Genomic DNA, 20,861 nt, shown 5'->3' with positions numbered 1-20,861 from the left:
AATGTATGTATACAAACTTGCATTAATTTTTGATTGTTTAAGGAGAAAAAAAAGTTTGCGTATATTCCCTAGATGTCTCCAGGCCTCAGATTAGGGGCCACTGCTTCATGTCAATGGCACAAGAGCAGGAGCGCTGATCTGTCACACGGAACAGAAACTGCAGAGGATCGGAAGCCTAACAGACACTTTGAATCTGTTGCAGAGGGTGAAACATGGCTGAACTCAGCATTGAGCCACATTTTCTCGGTGTCATATAGCTCATGAAATTGGGTTCAGATGAGAACTGAACACAGTATTCTACACAAAATATGGAAAGAGGGTGAAAAGGAAGGCAATGAACGCTCCCAAATCTAACACTCCAACCACAGGACACGCAAATGAACAGCAGGAGGATGAATTAGAGTAAAGGGGTGAGCGCCATGGCCCTGCAGATGCCAGCCAGTGCTCGACTGTGCCAAGTGGCTCGTCACTGGTCCCCTCCCAGAGGGTACAGCCTTGGCTGCTGAGACCCAGGCACTGGAGGACACAGCAGTGGAGCTGCTGTGCTGCTCCTGCTAGAGAAGCAGCACCCCCACCCTCCCGAGGCTGCTCTTGTCTGTTCCACACATGACTCCAAGTGGTCTCTTCAGCAAAATCATTGCGGTCTGTGAAACTCAATCCTTCCCTGGAATGCCAAGGAGAGGATGTACAGAGCAGTCTTGGCAGCGCTGACAGGCATTTGGAGGACTTTGAGGAATGGACTTCCAAATCCTAGAACCAGAATGAAGGCTGTCTGTAACTTTATCTGAGATGGCATGAATATCTTTGTCTTGAAGAGAACGTCTCCAAGGAGGCTGAAAGGGTTTGGCTTGAGAGGGATACCAAGGAAGGGAGTATGTGTGTAAAAAAGCTCTCTATATTCATTAAAGACAAAATTCATGAAAGATTCATCTAATTTCCATGACAGAAGAAGAAATGAAATAATTTAAGAATTTATGAGGCTTATTTACCACAGAGAAAGGCAGGCATGGGCAGGAAGGACATTCTGGGCTGTTCTTTAAGTATCTGAGGGATGTTCCACAGACAAGGCCGTGTGTGGACAGACTCTGCTGTCCAAAGATCTGAACGTGGAACAATTAGGAAGTCAAAATCCAACTCAGGGAAGGGTTTCCTGATGACCAGTGCTGATGAGATGTATAGATGAGCGGTCTGAGCAGGCTCTTAGGGAAGCGTGTGGAAGTGGGTGGGGTGATGATGATGATACAGTGCAGGCAAGGCCACACCTAGGTCACAGCTACTCTTACTCCTTTCCATATCACTCACTAATTCTGGGTAACAAGAGGACACGATGAACTCTTTAGTCACCTACTCTCAACTCTGAAAGTACTTAATGGTGATAAGGGAATGGTCTGTCTAGGATGTAGAAACCTAATTATCAGTAGAAACCTGTATCAGGAAGTTGGCAATTAGGATGTCATTAAGACTCACAGATTTAGATTTGAAGAAGAATGGCAACCATCTAAAACTTTAACTGTACCTTTCTGAACCATGTTTCACCAATGTCACCAAAGTGCCCAACATGAATCGGGTCCCCAAGATGGCAGGTGTAAGAAACACTGCTCAAGTGACCGTGACAACCCTTGCTAACAACTGTAATGTCCTAAGAAGCAATGTGGTGGAAGAGACATATAATCCCAGCCTATGATATGTAATGTGTATTGTCCCCAAACCAAACAAACCTGGGGACAAGGGCTTATGCCTGTAATCCCAACATTCGGAGGGTGACAACCACACGTCTGAGGCCAGCCCTGGCTATGTGGCCAGTTCTGGGAGTTCTAGGACAAACTAGTCTACAGAGTGAGACTGTCTCCAAAAAAAAAAAAAAAAAAAAAAAAAAAAAAAAAAAAAAAAAAATCCAAAATAAACAATACAAAAATAACAAATAGCTAAGAAGTCACAACAGAATAGCAATCCTCATGCTTCAAGCTGGAATAACTAGAAAACCATCATTTACTAAAGATCTGGGTGTGTTGCTGTGTGGAGTCAAAACAGGAAAGAGGGGAATAAAAAACCAATAGGGTTATTCATTTAGAAACATTATTTGAGATTATTAGCATGTGTCAAATATTTGTGATAGGCAGAGTACTAAATTCCTTAAGCACTCAGCCTGTACTCCAACACTTATTACTGTTATCTCCATTTTATAAGAAATTGAAAATCAGAGAAATTAAGCAACTTGACCAGATAATAAAAGGGAAAGTCTGTTCATTTTTGTTGTTATTTTGTCTTTTTAGATAAGCCAGACCCAGGCTAATCTTGAACTCATGATCCTCTTGCCTCAGTCTCCAAATCATTTGAATTTCTGGGTTGTATATATTTTTTCATTATTGTGTATGCAGGCATGCATGCACACCATGGTCTATGTGTAGAGGTCAGAGGATGGGGTAGTTTAAAGTAACTGGCCCCTGTAATCTCATAGGAAGTGGCACTATTCGGAGGTGTGGCTTTGTTGGAGTGGGTGTGGCCTTGCTGGAGGAAGTGTGCTGCTGTGGGGGCAGGTTTGAGGTTTCCTGTGCTCAGGATACCATCCAGTGTGCTAGTCGACTTCTTGTTGTCTGCAACATGTAGGATTCTCAGCTACCATCTGCCTGCATGCGGCCATGCTCCTGCCATGATGATAATGGACTGAATCTCTGAAGCTGTAATCAAGCCACCCCAGTGAGATGTTTTTCCTTTATAAGAGCTACCGTGGTCATGGTGTCTTTTTACAGCAATCAAAACCCTAACTAAGACAGAGGGTAATCTGTGAATTTGGTTCTCTTCTACTTTTAAAGCAGGGGAGAACAGTCCAAGAAACAAACGAGTCACCAGGCTTATGTGGCAAGGGCCTAACCCTTTATCCACTGAACCACCTACAGTGGTTAATCTAAAGACTACTTTTAAAAACACATTGTTAGTTAATCAGCTGTCTCACTTATCCAGAGGGCCTGATCCAGTTCCACTGGGCCTATGCTGAGACACTTTGCTCAGCCTTGGTGTAGGGAGGAGGGGACTGGACCTGCCTCAACTGAATCTACCCAGCTGAGCTGAATCCCCAGGGAGACCTTGCCTTGGGAGGAGGTGGGAATGGGGTGTGGATTTGGGGGGAAGGGGTGGGGGCTGGGATGGGAGGAGGGAGGACAGGGGAATCCGTGGCTGATATGTAAAATTAAATTAATTATAAAATAAAATTTTAAAAAATACATTATTAGTAGCTAAACAGTGGGGACACACACCTTTAATCCCAGTACTACATAGGCAGAGGCAGGTGATCTGAGTTCAAGGCTAGCCTAGTCTACAGACTGAGTTCCAGGACAGCCTGAGCTAAACAGAAAAACCCTGTCTTGAAAAACCAACTGACCCACCAAACAAACAAAAAACATTATTAGTGTTGGAGGTAGCAGCCAGCATATCTTTAGAAAGACAAATCAAGACAGTTCTCTTATCCAGCAGGTGATATATGCTATGTGATCCCCAAAGGCCGCATCACACTGAGTCGGTCACAAGCAGGTTCCAAACAGAGCAGTTGAAATCCTGGTGGGAAAACTATGAACTAAATGATGAAGAGCAGGAGGTGGGGATGACAAGCAGGCGAGGGAGATGTTGGGAACATAAGAACCCAAAAGGGTGGGGGCTCAGCCTGCTAATGCTTTCCATAGTTAGAGCCAAGGTGCTACCAAAGACTCCACTCCAGTGAGTGCCATGGATGGAGACCACGGCAGAGGGCTATGGCAACAGGCCTTGCCAATCATGGAGTCAGACAAAGAGAACAGAGCTCTGTGGGACTGGATCATCAGAACCTCTGGGCTGACCCTATGAAGGAAAGTCAGGTGTCCTTAAACCTCTTGTGTGGCGCCAAAGTACAGGGCATGGCAAAGCATTGTTCTCCAGTCTGCTGTGGAGGAACAGTCTCAAAGAAATGAAGTCACAGATTCCTGACACGTAAGCTTCTTTGAACTGGTGGAAAGAGAAGACATCTGGGCACCAGAGGGCATTGTAAGAGTACAAGAAACAATTGCCCAGGAAATCCATGCTTCCTCCAAGCATATGGAAGGTGTCTTTCCAGTCACCAATACATATGCTCAAAGGTGATTCTCAAGTAAGTGTTCAGCCCCAAAGTCTCTATTTTCGATAATTTGAGCATGCTTCTTAGCAATGTTAAATTCTTAGTGATAGATTGCTTTTATAGCAATTCAAATTTCAGAGAGCTCAATTTTTCTAAATCTCAAAATCCAAAACAGGAACAAAAATTAATTGGCGGTCAAACCTCTAAAGCATCCATTTCCATGGACAATGAACAACTTTCAGAACTTGAAATAGTTAAACTACATTTTAGAGTTAGGATCCCAGTTGGCACACTGTTACTCATGTCCTCTGTCCCTCTGTCCAGGCCAGGATCAGAACAGGGCGAGCTGACAGGGCAGACAAACAGCTGAGGAGGGGCTGAAGGACCTCAGCATGGAGCCATGTGGCTTTCACAGGACTCTACGGTGCTTTATATGTTCTGGACTTACAGATGCTTAGGACTCAGAGTGCCTCAGTAATGCTGACTGCTTTTTTCAGAAAAGAAAACCACAAATAAAACATTCTCATATTCTCTCATAATCCCTCCCCTCTTTCTCTCTCAGTCTCTCCCCCTCCCCCTGTCTTTGAAATGATTTCTCACAATGAAGCCCAGGCTGGCACTGAACTTGCCAGCTTCCTGCCTCTGCCCTCCAGGTGGTGGGGCTACAGACATGTACCCATCATACCTCATTTTGCAGTTTTCCCTCTAAGGACAGAAAATAAAGTCCGTCATGGTCTCTTTAGAAATAACTAAAAAGTTAAATCAATTTAAGAAATAGCTTTGGGTTTTGGTTTTTACCAAGACACCTTTTGGTAAGAAGCTGGCTGGAGCTAGAAACCCCAACTCTGCTGTGGATTGAGCCCTAGACATGACTTTTACTTCTCTGCCAAGGAAGTTCTGTCACTGCCAAGTGCTAGCAGCAGTGAAATCTATCTGACATGGCCCCTCTTTTAAAATCTAAACAAAGAAGGAAAACGACTTCAAACAAGACCTTTATATATATAAAACCCTCATCGGGCCTGGCAGCATGCACCCTTACCTGTAGACCCATCTAAGGGCTCCCCTCAATGCTTTCTCTGATAGTCACTACAGGACTCTCCTGATACTTGGAATAACTGCCAGATATGTATTTGCTGAGAACTAAACAGAACTGAGGATGGTTAGGTGTTCTCTGAAGCCAGACCGATAAGAGTTCAAAGCCTGGGTCTGGCACTTATTAAGTGAGGCCACCCCTTCATTTTTGTTACCAAACGACCCACCATTCATTCAGCATAGCTCACGGATAGAGTGAGCCCACTGGGCATTAGGCAGTTAAATCAACAGTGTCGAGGATACAGGAGCCCAACCTCCTGTTATTACTCAACCTCTGGAGTCAAGCTTCTACTTAGAATTGTCTTCCTCTGTTTTTCCATAGAGGGTTTCTGTAATCCAGAAAACAGTTCAATTGAAAGGGGCGGTAATAAGCACAACACTGTCAACACTCTGTCCCTGGTTTCTAGAAAGTTAGGTAAACTTGTGGGAACTTACTTACTCTGTAAGTAAGTAAGTAAACTTTTCAGCTTACTCTGAAAAGCAGTTCTGTTTTGTTTTTGAAATGGGTCTCATAGATGCCAGGTTGGCTCTGAAACTGGCATATAACTGAGGGTGACTTGTGATTCTCCTGCCTCTTGCCTTCCAAGTGCAGGGATTACAGGTGTGTGGCATCACAACCAGCTCTCTGGCATGAGGTGTATTCCCTGTGTGAATGGAAGCCAAACCACTCTAGGTTTTTCTCCCCAAATAGACAGCAGACCTCCAAAGATGGCCCTCTGCACTCACAGCCCGTCCGGCAAGTGACATCCATTCCCAGCCCTGTTCCTCTTCACAAAGTGCTTTCCACCAAGGGAGACATTGTGTGGTTCTTGATGAGTAAGCTGATGAGGCAGAGTTACTTTCCTCTAAGTGGTAGCTTTCTGGAAGTAGCTGCAGGCCATATTCTCCATCAGAAGCATTATGTAAGTGGGGTCTTGCATTCCCAGTGATAAAATGCTTATGCAAGATTACAGCTAATTAAGTCCCAATGAAGTCTAATCAATAAGGACTCAAAAATATTGCCCACAAGAGATCTCAGTGCACTCAGCATCAGTACAGCTTCTTCATGGTAAATTAATTTTCCTTCCGTTAAGTAAACGATCTGACTACATTTGCTCGTAGGTGACATTTAACAGAAGAAGGCGGCAAAGCACACAGCCATGGGTTTACAATGTAGAGTTAGGGAGTGAACCTAGTAATCAACTGCTGACGTTGTTGGCTTCCAGCAGTGGGAGGAGTCAAACGGAGCCTCTGCTGACACTGGCCGAAGCAGGCCTCATCTTATATGAACTTAGGACACCGGGTTTCCCCTGCTAATCGCCTGTGGCTAAGGCTGTGGTGTTCTTGGAGTGATGAGCTCTGAGCTCTGGGTTAATCCAAGAAGCTCCACTCAAAAAACAATGGCCTGCACCAAACATGATATGACAGAGACTCAGAGCCAACTTGATGGTACATCAAAATAGTTTCCTCCCCGCTCTGAGATGGTTCATTACATATCCCAGACTGGTCTCCAACTTACTCTATAGCCCATGTTGGCTTTAAACTCACTTGTGTTCCTCCTGCTTCAGCCTCCTGAGTGCTGGGATGACAGACCTGAGCCAGCTGGCTCAAAACACCTTTTTCAAACTAAGCAGAAGTCACTTGATCTAGTCATCTATACAGTAACAAAAGAAGATAAAACCAATGGTTTACTAAGTGAGTCAGACCATCAGTGAGCTATCTATCACTTTAATAATACAACCGAGTCGAGTCTAAGGAAGAGTCTAGTAAAGGAGTAAAACCATATTTCTTCCTTAACTTTTCTTTTTTGGGGGGATGGGACATTGAGACAGGGTCTCTATTATGTATCCCTGGCTGTCTCGGAACTTGCTATGTAGAGCAGGCTGGCTTGGAACGCACAGAGATCTGCTTACCTCTGCCTCCTAAGAGCCAGATTAAAGGTGTATGCCACCATGCGGGACATTGTGATTTCTTCCATATTTCTTTCAAACAATCACTGAAAATATATGTATGTCCTGCCAGGCGCTGCTAGGTTGTGGTTGTATAACATGCAGGCCTGGGAAGAAGGCGTGTCCATGACATACTAGGTGGTATAAAACCACTCCATCTAGAACAAATGTCACTTAACAGTGTATGATCTCAGTTGATCTCGGGACACACAGGGAAGAACACTTGTGTCTGACCAGCTTTGACCCACTGTGTGAAGACGCAGTGACAGGCAGAAAATAAGCTTCGAGTTCCTGAACTAACAGTATCCATCTGCTGAGCCTGTTCTCATCCACAGCTGGGGACACTCTGGAACCCAAGAGCCAGAAAAGGCTAGTGGACAGGGTCTTCTCAGGGCCTCACATGCTAATACAGAAAACTATCCCAGCTCTGCTGGAGTCTCTAGATCATTTCCACAGGAATCAGTAAGCTCAGCTCAAGTTAGTGACAGCCAGAGAATGGGCCTTGTTCTAAGGACTTTCCTTGACCACACTGCCCTCTAGAGGACAGTGACAGAAACAGAAAGAGAGTGACTACAGACCCAACAGCTCTGACCTCCACAAAAAGAGCCAGTGCAGGGTCTAGAGAGTCACAACTATGCCCAGAGACAGAAAGGACCCAGAGCCAGCCTCAGCTTCTTTGCTCAGAACACAAGAAAGAACATCTATGATTTCATTTTCTTCTGTGCTTCTTCATATGGACAGCACCAGCCTCTGATGGGTCTTGGGATTCAGGTCTACGGTATGGAACAGAGTCAAGCACATCCATATTGCCGAGGACAAGAATGACTGTATGATAAGATAGCAATTGTCAACTCATTTCTTACACTGGTTCATTTCTCATTTTCTGTACTTAATCTTACAGAGCCTTTTATTCTACTCAGGGAATTTCATCTCCGGGGTTAACGAGTGACACTATTTAGGACAACCACACTGCCATTCCCAGTCTTTCAGCTTATGATAACTTACTAAGAGCATAGTTTCAGCAGCTATTTGCCAGGAGCTATTCTCAGCAATCAGCTTTGGGGAGGCTTGACTGAGCAAGAACATTTGCCAGGTTCTGGTGTGAGAGGCTGCGGTGGAGGGCAGAGAAGATCCAAAGCCCTCACAAAAAGGAAAAGCAGAGGAAGTAGTTTATTGAGCTGCCCTTTCTTGCAACAGTGAGGTTGAGCAGGACAGTACAGCATCCGAGGGGGTGGCTAAGCTATGAGGATCTGTGTGGCTGTAACAAGGCAAGTCATTTCTCTAAACGTCACCAGCAAGCAATAAAATAATACAAGGTAACGATTCCAGGGCATAGTTGCATAGTTTAAAGCAGATGAAATACAGGAAAATACTTACAGAAATGTAGTTTTCTGTGTGTGTTTGCTGGTGGGCAGCAACTGAGACAGGATCTCTTACATCCTAGGAGAGCCTCGAACTCACTAAGCAACTAGAGATGACCTTCACCTGCTGAGCCTCCTCCCAAGTGCTGAGATTATACGCATGCACAATGGAATTTCTTGATATTGTTTGGGTAATCCCTCTGGAAGGGATTTTGTAGGCTGTATTTTAACAAACCTGTGCATTAATTTCCCCCCCTAGTACATCTTTATGCATGCCTACCAGAGCTCAGACACTATCCCAAGGCCAGGAATACAGCAGTGAACAAAATCTAAATGCTTTTCCCTGGCAGCGAACGACGAAGTGGGAGGTGAGAAGAAGACAAAGAGCATGTGGGGTTGGGACAAGTGTGAAGACAAACAGAACTGTGAAAGCCACTGGGGATGGTGTGGGGTCGGGAGAAGCCTCAGAGTGCCCACCTGAGGGGAAGGGTCGTGTGCTTGCTGAGTCAGAGAATGGCAAGGACCTAAGGTCAGAACAACGGAATGGAATGGGGGTGGCGTGAATGCTGCAGCGGGAGTTACAATTGTGAAAATTTCTGATTTTCCTTTTTGTGTTCTTTTTTGACACAAAGTCTCACTCACTGTGTAGACCAGGCTGGCCTTGAACTGATAGAGATCCACCTGCCTCTGAGGGCTGGGGAGAAAAGTGTGCACCACCATACCTGGCCTGATTTTTTTTTTTTTTTTTTTTTTTTTTGGTTTTTTCGAGACAGGGTTTCTCTGTGTAGCTTTGCGCCTTTCCTGGAACTCACTTGGTAGACCAGGCTGGCCTCGAACTCACAGAGATCCGCCTGTCTCTGCCTCCCGAGTGCTGGGATTAAAGGCGTGCGCCACCACCGCCCGGCCCTGGCCTGATTTTAATCTTAGGAATAAATGAAAGCCCTTGGACCACAGGAGGGCTTGACTCTGACAAAGACTTAGTAATGTAGTAAGTCCTGCTGTGTGCCAGACACTATGGTAGATTATAAATAATTGTGGGAAAGATATTTTGCTTGTATATACTCAAGTTCAGAGTCTGGTGTGGAAGGCATATAATGAAAGAATTACTTAAAATTTAATTGATAAATGTCACAGTAAGACAAAGTTCAGAAAGCTAAAATAGAAATAGAAAATATCTAGATTCTTCTGTTTTAGTGGGTATGTGTAGATCAGAAATGTCACCCATCTTTTTTTGAGACAGGGCCTCTCATTAGTTTAGAGCTCAAGTAGGCTGGACTGGCTGGGCAGAAAGCCCAAAGGATGCCCCCACCTACACCTCCCAACCCAACTGTTGAATGACGAGCATGTGCCACCACACCCAATACTTTTAAGTGGGTTCTGGGGCTCGAACTCGGGTCTTTGTGCTTGTGAGGTGAGTACTTCACTGACAGCCAGCTGTCTCCCCAGCACCTGTACCTTTAGCTGTGACTAACCAAACTTCTCACTAGATTCTACACTACAAGGGTGAGTGGACAGGAGTCTGGAAAGAAGGAAGTGTTTAGGGCAGAGGGAACAGTTCCAGAAAAGATGACATTCAAGGAACCAGAAGTAAGTTGGGATGACAGGCTGTAGCTAACATGGGGGTCTAACAGAGGGAGGGCCAGCCCCCAAAGGAACTCTACTGCCACTGTTTACAACCCTGCTCGGGAGATCACCTAAGGAACAGAATAAAATATATTGGGGTGTGATGCCCATAGGAAAAGCAGGCTTTGCCCTTTAAAAATGCTGGCAGAGTGCCTGGTGATATTGGCTAACTGGGTAAAGCCCTGGGTTTGACCACCAGTACTGGAGCAGGGACCTCTTGAGCACAGGGGGAGGGGGGGGAGGGGGCTGGCTACAAGCCTATAACTCCAGCACTCAGGAGACTGAAGTAGATGGATCTTGAGTTTAAAATCAGCCTGGGCTACAGAGTAAGACTCTATCTCAAAACAGTATATTTTGATTTTTTACATGTGTTATGGATTATAGTATAAAGTATATTTTTATTATGACTGTAATAAAAATACTTGAAATTCAGTGCTCTAGACATATTAGGAGTAAACTTTAAGGCAATGGTAAACAATTGAAACATTTTAAACTACAAAATGATATGATCAGATTTGTGTGTTTGTGTGTGTGCATATGGGAAGCATGTCTGTATGGTGTAGTTTGTCATTATTTGTGTCTGCAAAGGTTTCTCATGCAACAACACGGAGAACAGACAAGGCTGAAACCAAGAATCCACAGATTTGACCACTGTTTAATCTAGGCAGGAAAAGAAAGATGGCGGCAAGGTCTATACAAGTGGCTACAGGTTGGGGGACTGTGTGCAGCCTTGGAGAACCAACTGGCTCTAGTGGAGGTGCTAAGAGAAGAAACGATCCAGACTTGTATCTGCCAAGCTGGAGAGGGGACAGAATTCACTAGGACAGTGGACACCAAACAGAGCAAATTTGTGAATAGTGAATGAAGTTCATTTTGGAAAATGTTTCAATGATGTGACTTCAAGATCTAAAAGAAAGACACAGTACTACAAAAGCTTGTAGGCCAGTGGTAGAGTGCCTACCTAACATACTCAAGGCCCTGGGTTCAATTCTCAGCACTACAAAACCACAAAGTTTTAAGAGATGCTAGATAGCAAATGGTTGGATATGTAGCTCTAGACCCCAGGAGAGAATTTGGGGCCCGTTAATTGGGGGCTGCTCCTAACTGTGCTCAGTGGAGCCAGGGCAGTAAATAAGATGGCTAAGAGATTATGTGAACAGGAGGAGGTAGAAAGGATGAACAGAGAACGAGAAATATGGCAGAGATGATTAAGACAGTACACTCAGGGGAGGGCGAGAGCATGTGTCTCAGGAGCCACCGTAAGAAAAAGATACTTTAGAGGACAGTGAAAAACCACAACAAGAAAATGAGCAATCCCAGATCCTTGGAGACTGAAGCAGAAGGATTGCTTAACCTCTTCAAAGGCTGGGAAACGCTGTGAGACTTTGTTGGGGAGAAAAAAATGAAGACCTGATGAGACACCTCAAGAAAGATGTACAGATAGCAAAGAAGCAAATGAAAAGCTGCTCATAATCACAGACCCCAGAGCTACAAATTAAAACGAGAAACACCACACACCTGTGAAGAGACACACCTAATACTAAACACCAAAAGCTGGCGAGGCGTGCAGCAGTAGGAACTCATCCACAACAACACGGCACAGCTCTCCGGCAGGCAGCTGGGCAGTCTGTTACAGATCGAAACCAGCGCTTACCATATGACTCCATAGTCATGCTCCTTGCATTTACTCAAGTAAACTGAAAATGTGTGTCCATACAAAAATCTGCACAAGGACATCATAGCAACCTTAGTTATAACTGTCAAAACTGGAAAGCAACCAAGACACTCACCAGTGGGCAAAAGGATAAACTGTGGTACATCCAAACAAGGGAGTATCATTTGGCACTAAAGGGAAATGAGCTAGCAAGACACAACAGACCTTATATGTCTGTGCATATTCCTAAGGGGAAGGTCAATGCAAAAGGCCACACACGGTGTTTCCAATCATATTACCATCTGGAAAAGTCAAAAGGTACAGAAGCAATGAAAGGACCGACTATGGCCAGTTGGGAGAGAGAGAGAGAAAGGAAGAGGAAGGAACAGGAGAAGCACACAGGCTCATCCCAGAGATGAGGCTACTCTGTATGACATGATCCTGGTGGATAAATGTCTTTATACACTTGTCAAAACCCAGGAACTCACAACTCCCGTAGTGAACCCTAATATAAACTGCAGGCTCTAAGTGACAGGGGTGTGTGTGTGTGTGTGTGTGTGTGTGTGTGTGTGTGTGTGTGTGTGTTGGGGTGGGTACCAGTAGTAGGGAGGCTGTGAGGAGGTGGACAGAGGGCAGATGGGCATCTTCTGTCCCTTCAGCTCAATTCTGCTGTGAACATAAAACTGCTCTGTTTTTTCCTAGCAGGGAACAGTGAAGTGCTAAATAAGACAATGAGGAAATACAGCTTTGGTCTGGACACCCGATGACCACAGCAAGAGCCACCCAGTGCACACTTCTCTGCTTGCTTCACCGTACAGTCAAGCTAGAAAAAGTCAAGGCTTGGTCCTTGTCTGTTCCTCCCATTCCTCTCCTGTTATGCACACACCATCGGATGCCTGCTCCTGCCGCTCCAAAACATCAATCATCTCCACTCTTCTCAATTCAGCTTCCTGAGGCATCCCACTCCCTCTTTCCTGGAACATCTTCACTTGTCTTCAAGACAAGCAGCCTCTGGCTTTCCTTGCTAACCATCCTTCTGACCCCTGTTCACTTTGCTAATCTCTAAAAATCCTTGGAACCTCTTCCACACCCAGAGAGTGAGCTCATCTGGTAGCATTAGACATTGTACATTGATGATTCTCAGACAGATATCCTAGGTTAGTAATCATCCCTAAATTCACCTGCCGACTAGAGCCTCAACTGAGATGGCGAATAGACACCTCCAACTTGACACTCCTAAAACCATCTCTCCAAAATTTTAACTGTTTCCCCCAGTTATCCTCATTCTTTCTGCTGCTCAGGTTAAAAAAAAAACCTTAGAGTTACCTATAATTATTCTTTCTTTACATAAAATCCAATACCAAACATTATTGGAGACAGACTGCCTGGGTTCAAATTCTAGTTCAGCCATTTATTAGCTGTGCTATCTAGGGATAGTCGCCTTGGGTATCATCTGTAAAGTGAGGATGACCACCTTACGAAGCTCATAATACTGACGGAAGCTAGCTAGTGTTTCAAATGCTCTCAACATACCTGCCATGTGGGATGCAGGAGTGTTCCCCCAGCCCCTGTATTACCCAGTCTGGGAACAGCCAACTGCGGCGCTCATGTGCACTCAAAGTCTCCTACCAACCAGGCTCCCTTTCTACAAGTGTCTTCAATGAGCCTGCCCTACACAGGACTGCACTACACTGCACTACATTCCATTCACTGCTTAGCAAAGCACACTACACAGCACTGCACAGCACTGCATTATGCTACACAGCACTGCACTACAATCTCCTTTCAACAAGCAGTGTAGCAACTGCAGTGATTGTCTTTAAAAGCTACTACAAAATCTTTTCAATTTGTTTGAAATTTTTCACAATAAAAATGTAGAAGAAAGCCGGGCGGTGGTGGTACACACCTTTAATCTCAGCACTAGGGAGGCAAAGCTAGGTGGATCTCTGTGAGTTTGAGGCCAGCCTGGTCTACAGAGTGAGATCTAGGACAGGCACCAAAACTACATGGAGAAACCCTGTCTCAAAAAAGAAAGAAAAAAGTAGAAGAAACTCCCATAGGTCAGAGCATATCATTCTTCTGTTAAGAGACTCTAAATCTTCCCCTTCCACCAGAGTAAAAGTAAAAAAGTCTTTATATCTGCTGATGAGGCCCTCAGACAGGCTCCCTCAACTCTCTCCTTCTCTCTTCATTCTGAACTCTTCGGGCACAGCCTCAGTTGCTAGCTCCCTGAGGCCATCGGGCTGGGGTCCTCCGGTGTCCTCCCAACTGCACCTCTTTGAATGCTCTCCCACCCACCATCCTAAAAGTTTCTACTTCATCCTCCAGAGCATTTATCACTACCTGACACACCACCTCCCCAGTCACCAATTCTGAGATGACTCGGTTAAAGCTAGCCCACATTCCACCTACTTATTCTAAAGGTATGCATGCATGCTTTCCTTAAGAGGAAGTAGCAGACAAAGGGTACCACTTTCTACAGTGGCTCAGACGTGACCTCTTACACGCACAGAAATGGTGAAGAAAGACAGGAAAACAACAACAACCCAAACCAAACACCCCTCGGCCCCAAGCAAAGCCAAACCCACATAAGTTCTGAGTTGTCAGGCAACTATAAAAATCTGGGTTTCTGGTGTCTGTTTTCAGTATTAAAACTTTTCCAAAAGCTAAAATTATCCTGCTGCCCACTTACTTAGAGGGATTTTTTTAAACAATTTGACTCTGAAGGTAGACTACAGATAGAACTAGGAAATGAGACGACACCAGGACTAAGATGCACAGCCTGCTCGTCCTGGGCATCCGTGTCCCAACAAAGGAGCTCCTGTACTGCAGTGAAAGGGTGTGGGGAAGACAGCGGAAAGACAAATGTCCATCCCACCGCCACGAGGTGAGGGACCACTGACTCGATACACATCAATCCAATCTGTACAGCAGGGCCACACAAAACTCTCAGCCAACTTACTGACTGAGGAAACCAAGGCTCAGACAAACTGGCACTGAGCAGAGCCCAGGTTTAAGCACAGGGAAGGCTCCCTGAGCCAAAGCTAGTTGCTTCTCTTGTTCCTATGGAACCTTGCCTCTCAGAGGAACTACGAACTGCAGTTTAGAAAGCAGTCAAATGGTCATTTACCCACCATTACCGCACTTCTGAAATGACTTAACATGCCTGGCTCTCCATGAACCTAGTCATAGCTTTGTGTGGGCAACTCCCTTACCTGTGGACATGAAAAATGGGATGCGGAACTTTCCACTCAGCACCCGGGCCCGCAGATTCTGCAGTGTACTCCCATCAAACGGCAGGGCACCACACACAAGCACATAGAGGACAACTCCAAGACTCTGCATCCCAAACAGAGAGTACGCACAGTTAATTGCATCAAAAAACAAAAGAGGCCATGAGAGTGCATGTGAAGATGATGGAACCAACTTCTCCTTCCTTCTTTAGGACATAGCATGGGTCATTATCAAGGTCAATAGTCTTCAGAGCAGTTAACAGTCTTCTTTGCTTCCAGACATGAATTTCGGGATCAGAACCCAGCCTCTCAGAAAGAATAATCTCTGTTCTTGGCCCAGGCGTCACCCGCTCAGACCCTTACAGGGAGGGTTCTTCTGCACATACAAAGCGAGTAGTTGAAACTCGAGGCTCACTGAGTCCAGTACTGGAGGAGAGGCTGCAAATGGACTGTGGGTTGTGAGGACACGTGAAGGTGCTCTCCACTCACACACGGCCCTGTCTGTGTGTCCTCTAGCAAGACAGCTGTCACCGAGAGACGGGAGCAGGGTGGTGGGAAGGGGAAGTACTTACCCAGATGTCCACCTTGGGCCCATCATATTCCTTCCCTTCGAAGAGCTCCGGGGCGGCGTAGGGAGGGCTGCCACACCACGTCTTCAGCAGCTGCCCGGGGGTGAAGAGGTTGCTGAAGCCGAAGTCTAGGAAGGCAAATGGACAACACTCCTGTCATCAACCTACAAGCACTAGTCTCTGGTCAGCGGGACACAGGCCATGTCACCAAGCTGAAATGGCAAATTTAAGAAAGAAGCAGCCAGTCGCCTGAGCTGGTTGGAACTAGGAGACAGGCCAGGTGCAGGACCTGCCTTGCATGTGTGGGCCTTGGAAAGGAAGGGAAGGGGAAGAGGAGAGGGGAAGAGGAGAGGGGAATAGAGGGGAGGCCCAGGCGGGGAAACTTTTTAAATTCTACTGAACATAGAACACAGGGCTTCACCCATGAAGGAACTCTGGCCAGCTCAAGCGTGGTGGGGAAGCCTCTGCAGGCCTCGCCCTCCTCCCCAATGCCCTCTGCCTTGCTAACAAAAGTTAGATTACATTCCTAAAGCTGGCCACCAAGGTCTGCCCCTTATTTGGCCACTTCCTCCTCCTGAGGCTGACGACCAAGGTCCAGCTATTGAAGTATTGAAGTCCAGCAATCAAAAGCCCCCTTTTGGCTGCCCTAATTAACATGCCCAATTAAAACTGAACACCACATCCAAACATGGGTTTCCCCTTGTACCTCTATAAACTGTCATTTTCCTACGGGCCACGTCTGTCTCCTCTCTATCCAGAGGCGGTCCTTTGTCCCTTCCCCTCCTGTCTTTGTCTCTTATTCCCTGCTCTCTCTCCCTCTGGGGAAAATAAATCTCTTTCGTGCTGAGGGTCTTGGGGGTCCTGAGCCGATACTTTTCCTTTCACCTCCAGCCTCACTGATGCAAAAGGCTCTGACTTTCCCCGCCCCTTTTTTGAAGCAGGCCATCACCTTACAGCTGTAACTTGCCTGCATCTGCATACACAGACCAGGCTGGCCTTGAACTCATGGCACTCTTCCTACCTTCGCCTCTTGAGTCCTGGGATTACAGGTGTGAGGCCACACCTAGATGAAAGGACGGGTTGTTCTCTCGGGCCTGCAGGTGTCCAGTGGGACACTAAAAGCAGCTGAAAGTCTCATCTGCCTCCATTTGGCCTCTGCCCTATAGACTCCGAGTCTCTCTTCTACAGGAAGACAGGTCGGTGGGATACACACCTTACAACAAGAGTCAAATCTGCCCTACGAGGCACCAGTGACTGTATCTTGACAGTGCTGGTCCTGAGATAACAGTCAACAGACCACAGTTTGAGCCAGACTGGTTAACTAGGCAGCTTCCTATGAGGCACCCCCTTCTGGCCCTCTCTACACAGCCTGGTAGTCCACAGCAGCAGCACTGAGCCAGGGCTAAGGACACTGGTCTTCCTGATAGGGTTTTATTGGTTAAACTGCTTCCGCCATTATTTTCCCTTCTGGTTTGGGGGTAGGCGCCACATCCGATTTCTTGAGGCTCACTGAATAGCCTAGTGCTTGGAATACATGGGCATGTCCTCAGTAGGACTGAGTTTTCATATGACTTTCTACAAATATATTTATAACCACCTAACAACTAGACAATGGGACATTGTTATTATTGAGAATATCTACTCAAAATGGAGAAAATGCATCTTATTTAGAAACTGAACAAAGAACATTCACGTTTTAACTTCAAGTCTGTTTTAACAGGCCACCTCCATTATTTTCTCTCTTCTCACTATTTCAAGAGCAGGACACAGAGGAGCCAGTGTTTGGGAACAATGCTAAAATACCAGGAGAACAGCAGGCTTGGGCGGCGGTGGCCCACGCCTTTAAGGCCAGCATTTGGAAGGCAGAGGCAGGCAGATCGCTGAGTTCCAGGACAGCCAGGGCTACACAGAGAAACCCTGTCTCAAAAAAACCAACCAACCAACCAACAAAAGGCAGGCTTGCTGAGCATGGTGACCACCTTATCCCAGGATTTGGGAGGCAGAGGTAGGTGGATTTGGTCTACATAGAGATCTCCAGGCCAGCGGCAGCCACACAGTGAGACATCGTCTAAACAAACAAACAAGGTAAACCCAAAGATGGCATATGAATATTCTGATGTCTCGACAGCCCCTGTGACAGGTACACCACATTCCTCGAAACCCTAGCAACTTGGAGGCTGGATCCCGACCTCCCTGGAGCCCCTTCCTCTCCCCGCCCTTCCCCTCCCGCCCTTCCCCTCCCGTTGGCGGTGCACTTCCCTTGGCCCTCTGTATTCCTTCTTTCCAACCAGCCAGAGAAGGAACTCGCCAGTGAGGCCCTGCTCGTTTTGCCTGCCTCCCTGGAGCTAACTTTTCAGGTCCCACCGCTTCTACTCTTGTTGGACTGGGAAACTTCCCCTTAGGAGTCTTAAGTTCCTCTTCTGGATTCCCAGTACCGGTCTGGAAAAAGACCATTTTCCAAAATCAAATATCCCACGGTGCTCACCAATGGCGGACCGCCTGTCACTCACGACCCTGGCATCATCTCCAGCTCCCCTCTCTCCTTTTCCCCCGTGAGCTGGATGGCACTCATAACCTCTACCCTGTGTCTTGAATCCATCGCTCCCGTTTTGTTTCCATCTCTCATCTTTTTTAAGATGCATGTGTGTGAGGTGTGGGTATATGTATACGTGTCTGTGTGGGTCCCCATGAAGGCCAGCAGAGGGAAATGGATCTCCTGGAGTTGGAGTTTGGGGCTTTTTGTGAGTTGTCTGACATAGGTTGCAGGGATTTGAACTCTGGTCCTCAGAATAGAGCAGCAAGTGTTCGGAACTGCTAAGCCACCTCTCCAGCCCCCTTCCTGCCAGATCAAGACTCACTATGCTTCCTACCTATGTCACTGAATTTCCCTCTAAGCTATTCATTCAGAGCCCAGCGACTGTCACACAAAGTCAGATCTTATTCCCTCCTCGCGAAAAAACAAAACAGAACAAACAAGGTGTCTCTCCTCTGCTCACACAAAGTCCTTCCTGTGGCACTGTCATTAAGGTCCACCACAGACAGCCCTGCCCTGCACAGCTCTCCCACTTAGCCTGACCAGCCTCCATTACTAAGGGCTCACATCCTGTGTTTACACGTCTTTCTTTATACTACTTCCGGTCTGTGCCAGAACGGTTCCTATCTTCTCCACCTTTAAACGCCATTCATTTTCAAGGCCCAGGCGAGTATCGCTTCCTGTATGAAGCTTTAACTGATTTCCAGCAGAAAATGCCATGACAATGGCTTCCTCTGAGCTGTCACAGCCGTTTGTTTATTCTTCACATGCCAATCACTACTCTGCCTCATCCTGTACTTAGGTGTACCAGTGTGTTCAAGCCCTCTGCTGATGACTGACAGAAGGGGACAGTTTTATTTGTTCTTGTCTCCACACAGTGTTTTTAATACATGGTAGAAACCTGAGAAAGGCTCACAAAAGTAAACTTCAGTGAAATCACTCTGTCAGGCCTCTCCTGAACATGTGGCTGCTGGTTCCTTCTCACACTGAAGATTCAATGGGCCACCTACTAGAACCTCTACCTCCCACCCACCTCAACCAAGGCGCTGAAGATAACTGAGTCATCACAAGGGGCTTGGGGCTCAGAGCCTGATTCCGCTCATCATAGCTAGAGAAACAAAACATCAATAGAAAGAAGCACCTCTTTGTGGAACCTCTTACATCCTCTAAGTTTTCTATACTCCACTGTGACTTTGTCTTTATCTCATTTTAGGGTGTGTGTGTGTGTGTGTGTGTGTGTGTGTGTGTGTGTGTGTGTGTAATTCAGCTTTTAAAACACTCTACCTCCCTTGGAGAAATCTATTCTCTTTCTCTCTAGTTCCTTAAGAACTATTTATAAGAGTTACCTGAACAAGACTTGTACAATGACCACACCAGCTGACATTCCGACCCGGATAGAGGGAATCTCACAGGACCCCACCTCTAGATGAAGAGCTACAGGCAACTGACAGCTGCCAAGAGACGGAGAGTCAGTCTTCTCTGCTACAGGATGGGCCCATAGGTTATCCAGTACCAAGTGGTTAGAACTACACACGCACGTGTACAAACACTCACATCATTAACAATTAAAGAAGAGGTGACAAATTTGAGGAGTTGGGTCATGAAAGGGATTAAAGAGGTGAGGGGTGGGAGAGAAATGATATAAATACAGTACTCATATTTTGTAAAATGTTTAATAAAAAAGCTACTTTTTTTCTGATTCTTTCATGGTACCTAACATGTCTTTAAGCACAGTAAGAGTGTAAGAAATACTGCTTATGGCCTGGCATGGTGGCTCATGCCTTTAATCCCTCTGGAAGCAGAGGCAGATAGGTATGTGTGAATGTGAGGTCAGCCTGATCTCCACTGTGAGTTTCAGGCCATCCAGGACTCCCCAGTCTGTGGTGATATGTTGTGTAACCTAATAAACTTGCCTGAGGATCAGAGAATAGAGCCAGCTACTAGATTAGACATACAGCCAGGCAGTGGTGGCACACACCTTTAATCCCAGCACTTGAGATCGCATGCCTTTGCTTGGGAAGCACACACGCCTTTAATCCCCGGAAGTAATATGGCAGGGCAGAGAAAGGTATATAAGGCGTGAGCAAACAGGAACTCACTCTCTTTAGGCTGAAGATTTTGTAGAGGTAAGAACTAGTGGCTAGCTGCTCTGCTTCTTTGATCTTTCAGCTTTCACCTTGATATCTAGCTTTGGGGTGTTATTAAAAGACCATCTAAGATTCAGACAACAACAGTCAGATCATATCTCAAAAGAAACAGCAAATGCTACTTATAAATGAAACCACATTTAAAGTCCTACCAAATGATCTACTTTTTGGAGAAACAGTCTCACTATGTGGCCCAGGTTGGACTAGATCTTGTTATGTAGCCCAGGCTAGCCTCCCATCTTGGCCTCCCAAATGCTGGGACTAGAAGGATATACCATAAATCTTTCTGATATCCAAACTCTGAGACACAACTTCATACATCACAGTCTGCATACAGTGAACATTGACCAAACTCTTCATAACGAGTAAGGATTAAGTAGCTAAAAAATCTTAACAAAACCAGACTGATGGCACAAGCCTGTAACCCCAGATAATTGAAGGCAGGAGGGGCCCAAGTTTGAGACCAGCCTGGGCTGCTCAGTGAGGCCCCAAGTCAGAACAAAAAGAAACAGAGGACTGGGCTCAGCAGGGGAGCGATCACTGGCATCACACAAATGAGCCTCAGCAATGGGGCATCTTTGGTAACACTGGGAAAGAGGATTTCAATGCAGTTTGAGCACCAAACCTAGCAGGCCCA

The 20,861-nt window shown here is 46.0% G+C and overlaps 1 protein-coding gene across 2 annotated transcripts in view; it reads right to left on the bottom strand.

The window, feature by feature from the left end:
* Nucleotides 1-20,861, bottom strand: part of Sik3 (SIK family kinase 3) — a 222,056-nt gene that overhangs the window by 31,765 nt on the left and 169,430 nt on the right. For both annotated transcript variants that reach the window (XM_076576194.1, XM_076576195.1), the window contains exons 5-6: nucleotides 15,548-15,672; nucleotides 14,958-15,081 (exon numbers count right to left, since the gene is read on the bottom strand). In XM_076576194.1, the coding sequence (XP_076432309.1) occupies nucleotides 14,958-15,081; nucleotides 15,548-15,672 (249 nt within the window). The remainder of the gene's footprint in view (nucleotides 1-14,957; nucleotides 15,082-15,547; nucleotides 15,673-20,861) is intronic.

Source organism: Peromyscus maniculatus, chromosome 7 (genome assembly GCF_049852395.1).
Source record: "Peromyscus maniculatus bairdii isolate BWxNUB_F1_BW_parent chromosome 7, HU_Pman_BW_mat_3.1, whole genome shotgun sequence".
NCBI lineage: Eukaryota > Metazoa > Chordata > Mammalia > Rodentia > Cricetidae > Peromyscus > Peromyscus maniculatus.
The sequence above is the reverse complement of the archived record's forward strand: the minus strand, read 5'-3'. Positions and strand labels throughout refer to the sequence as shown.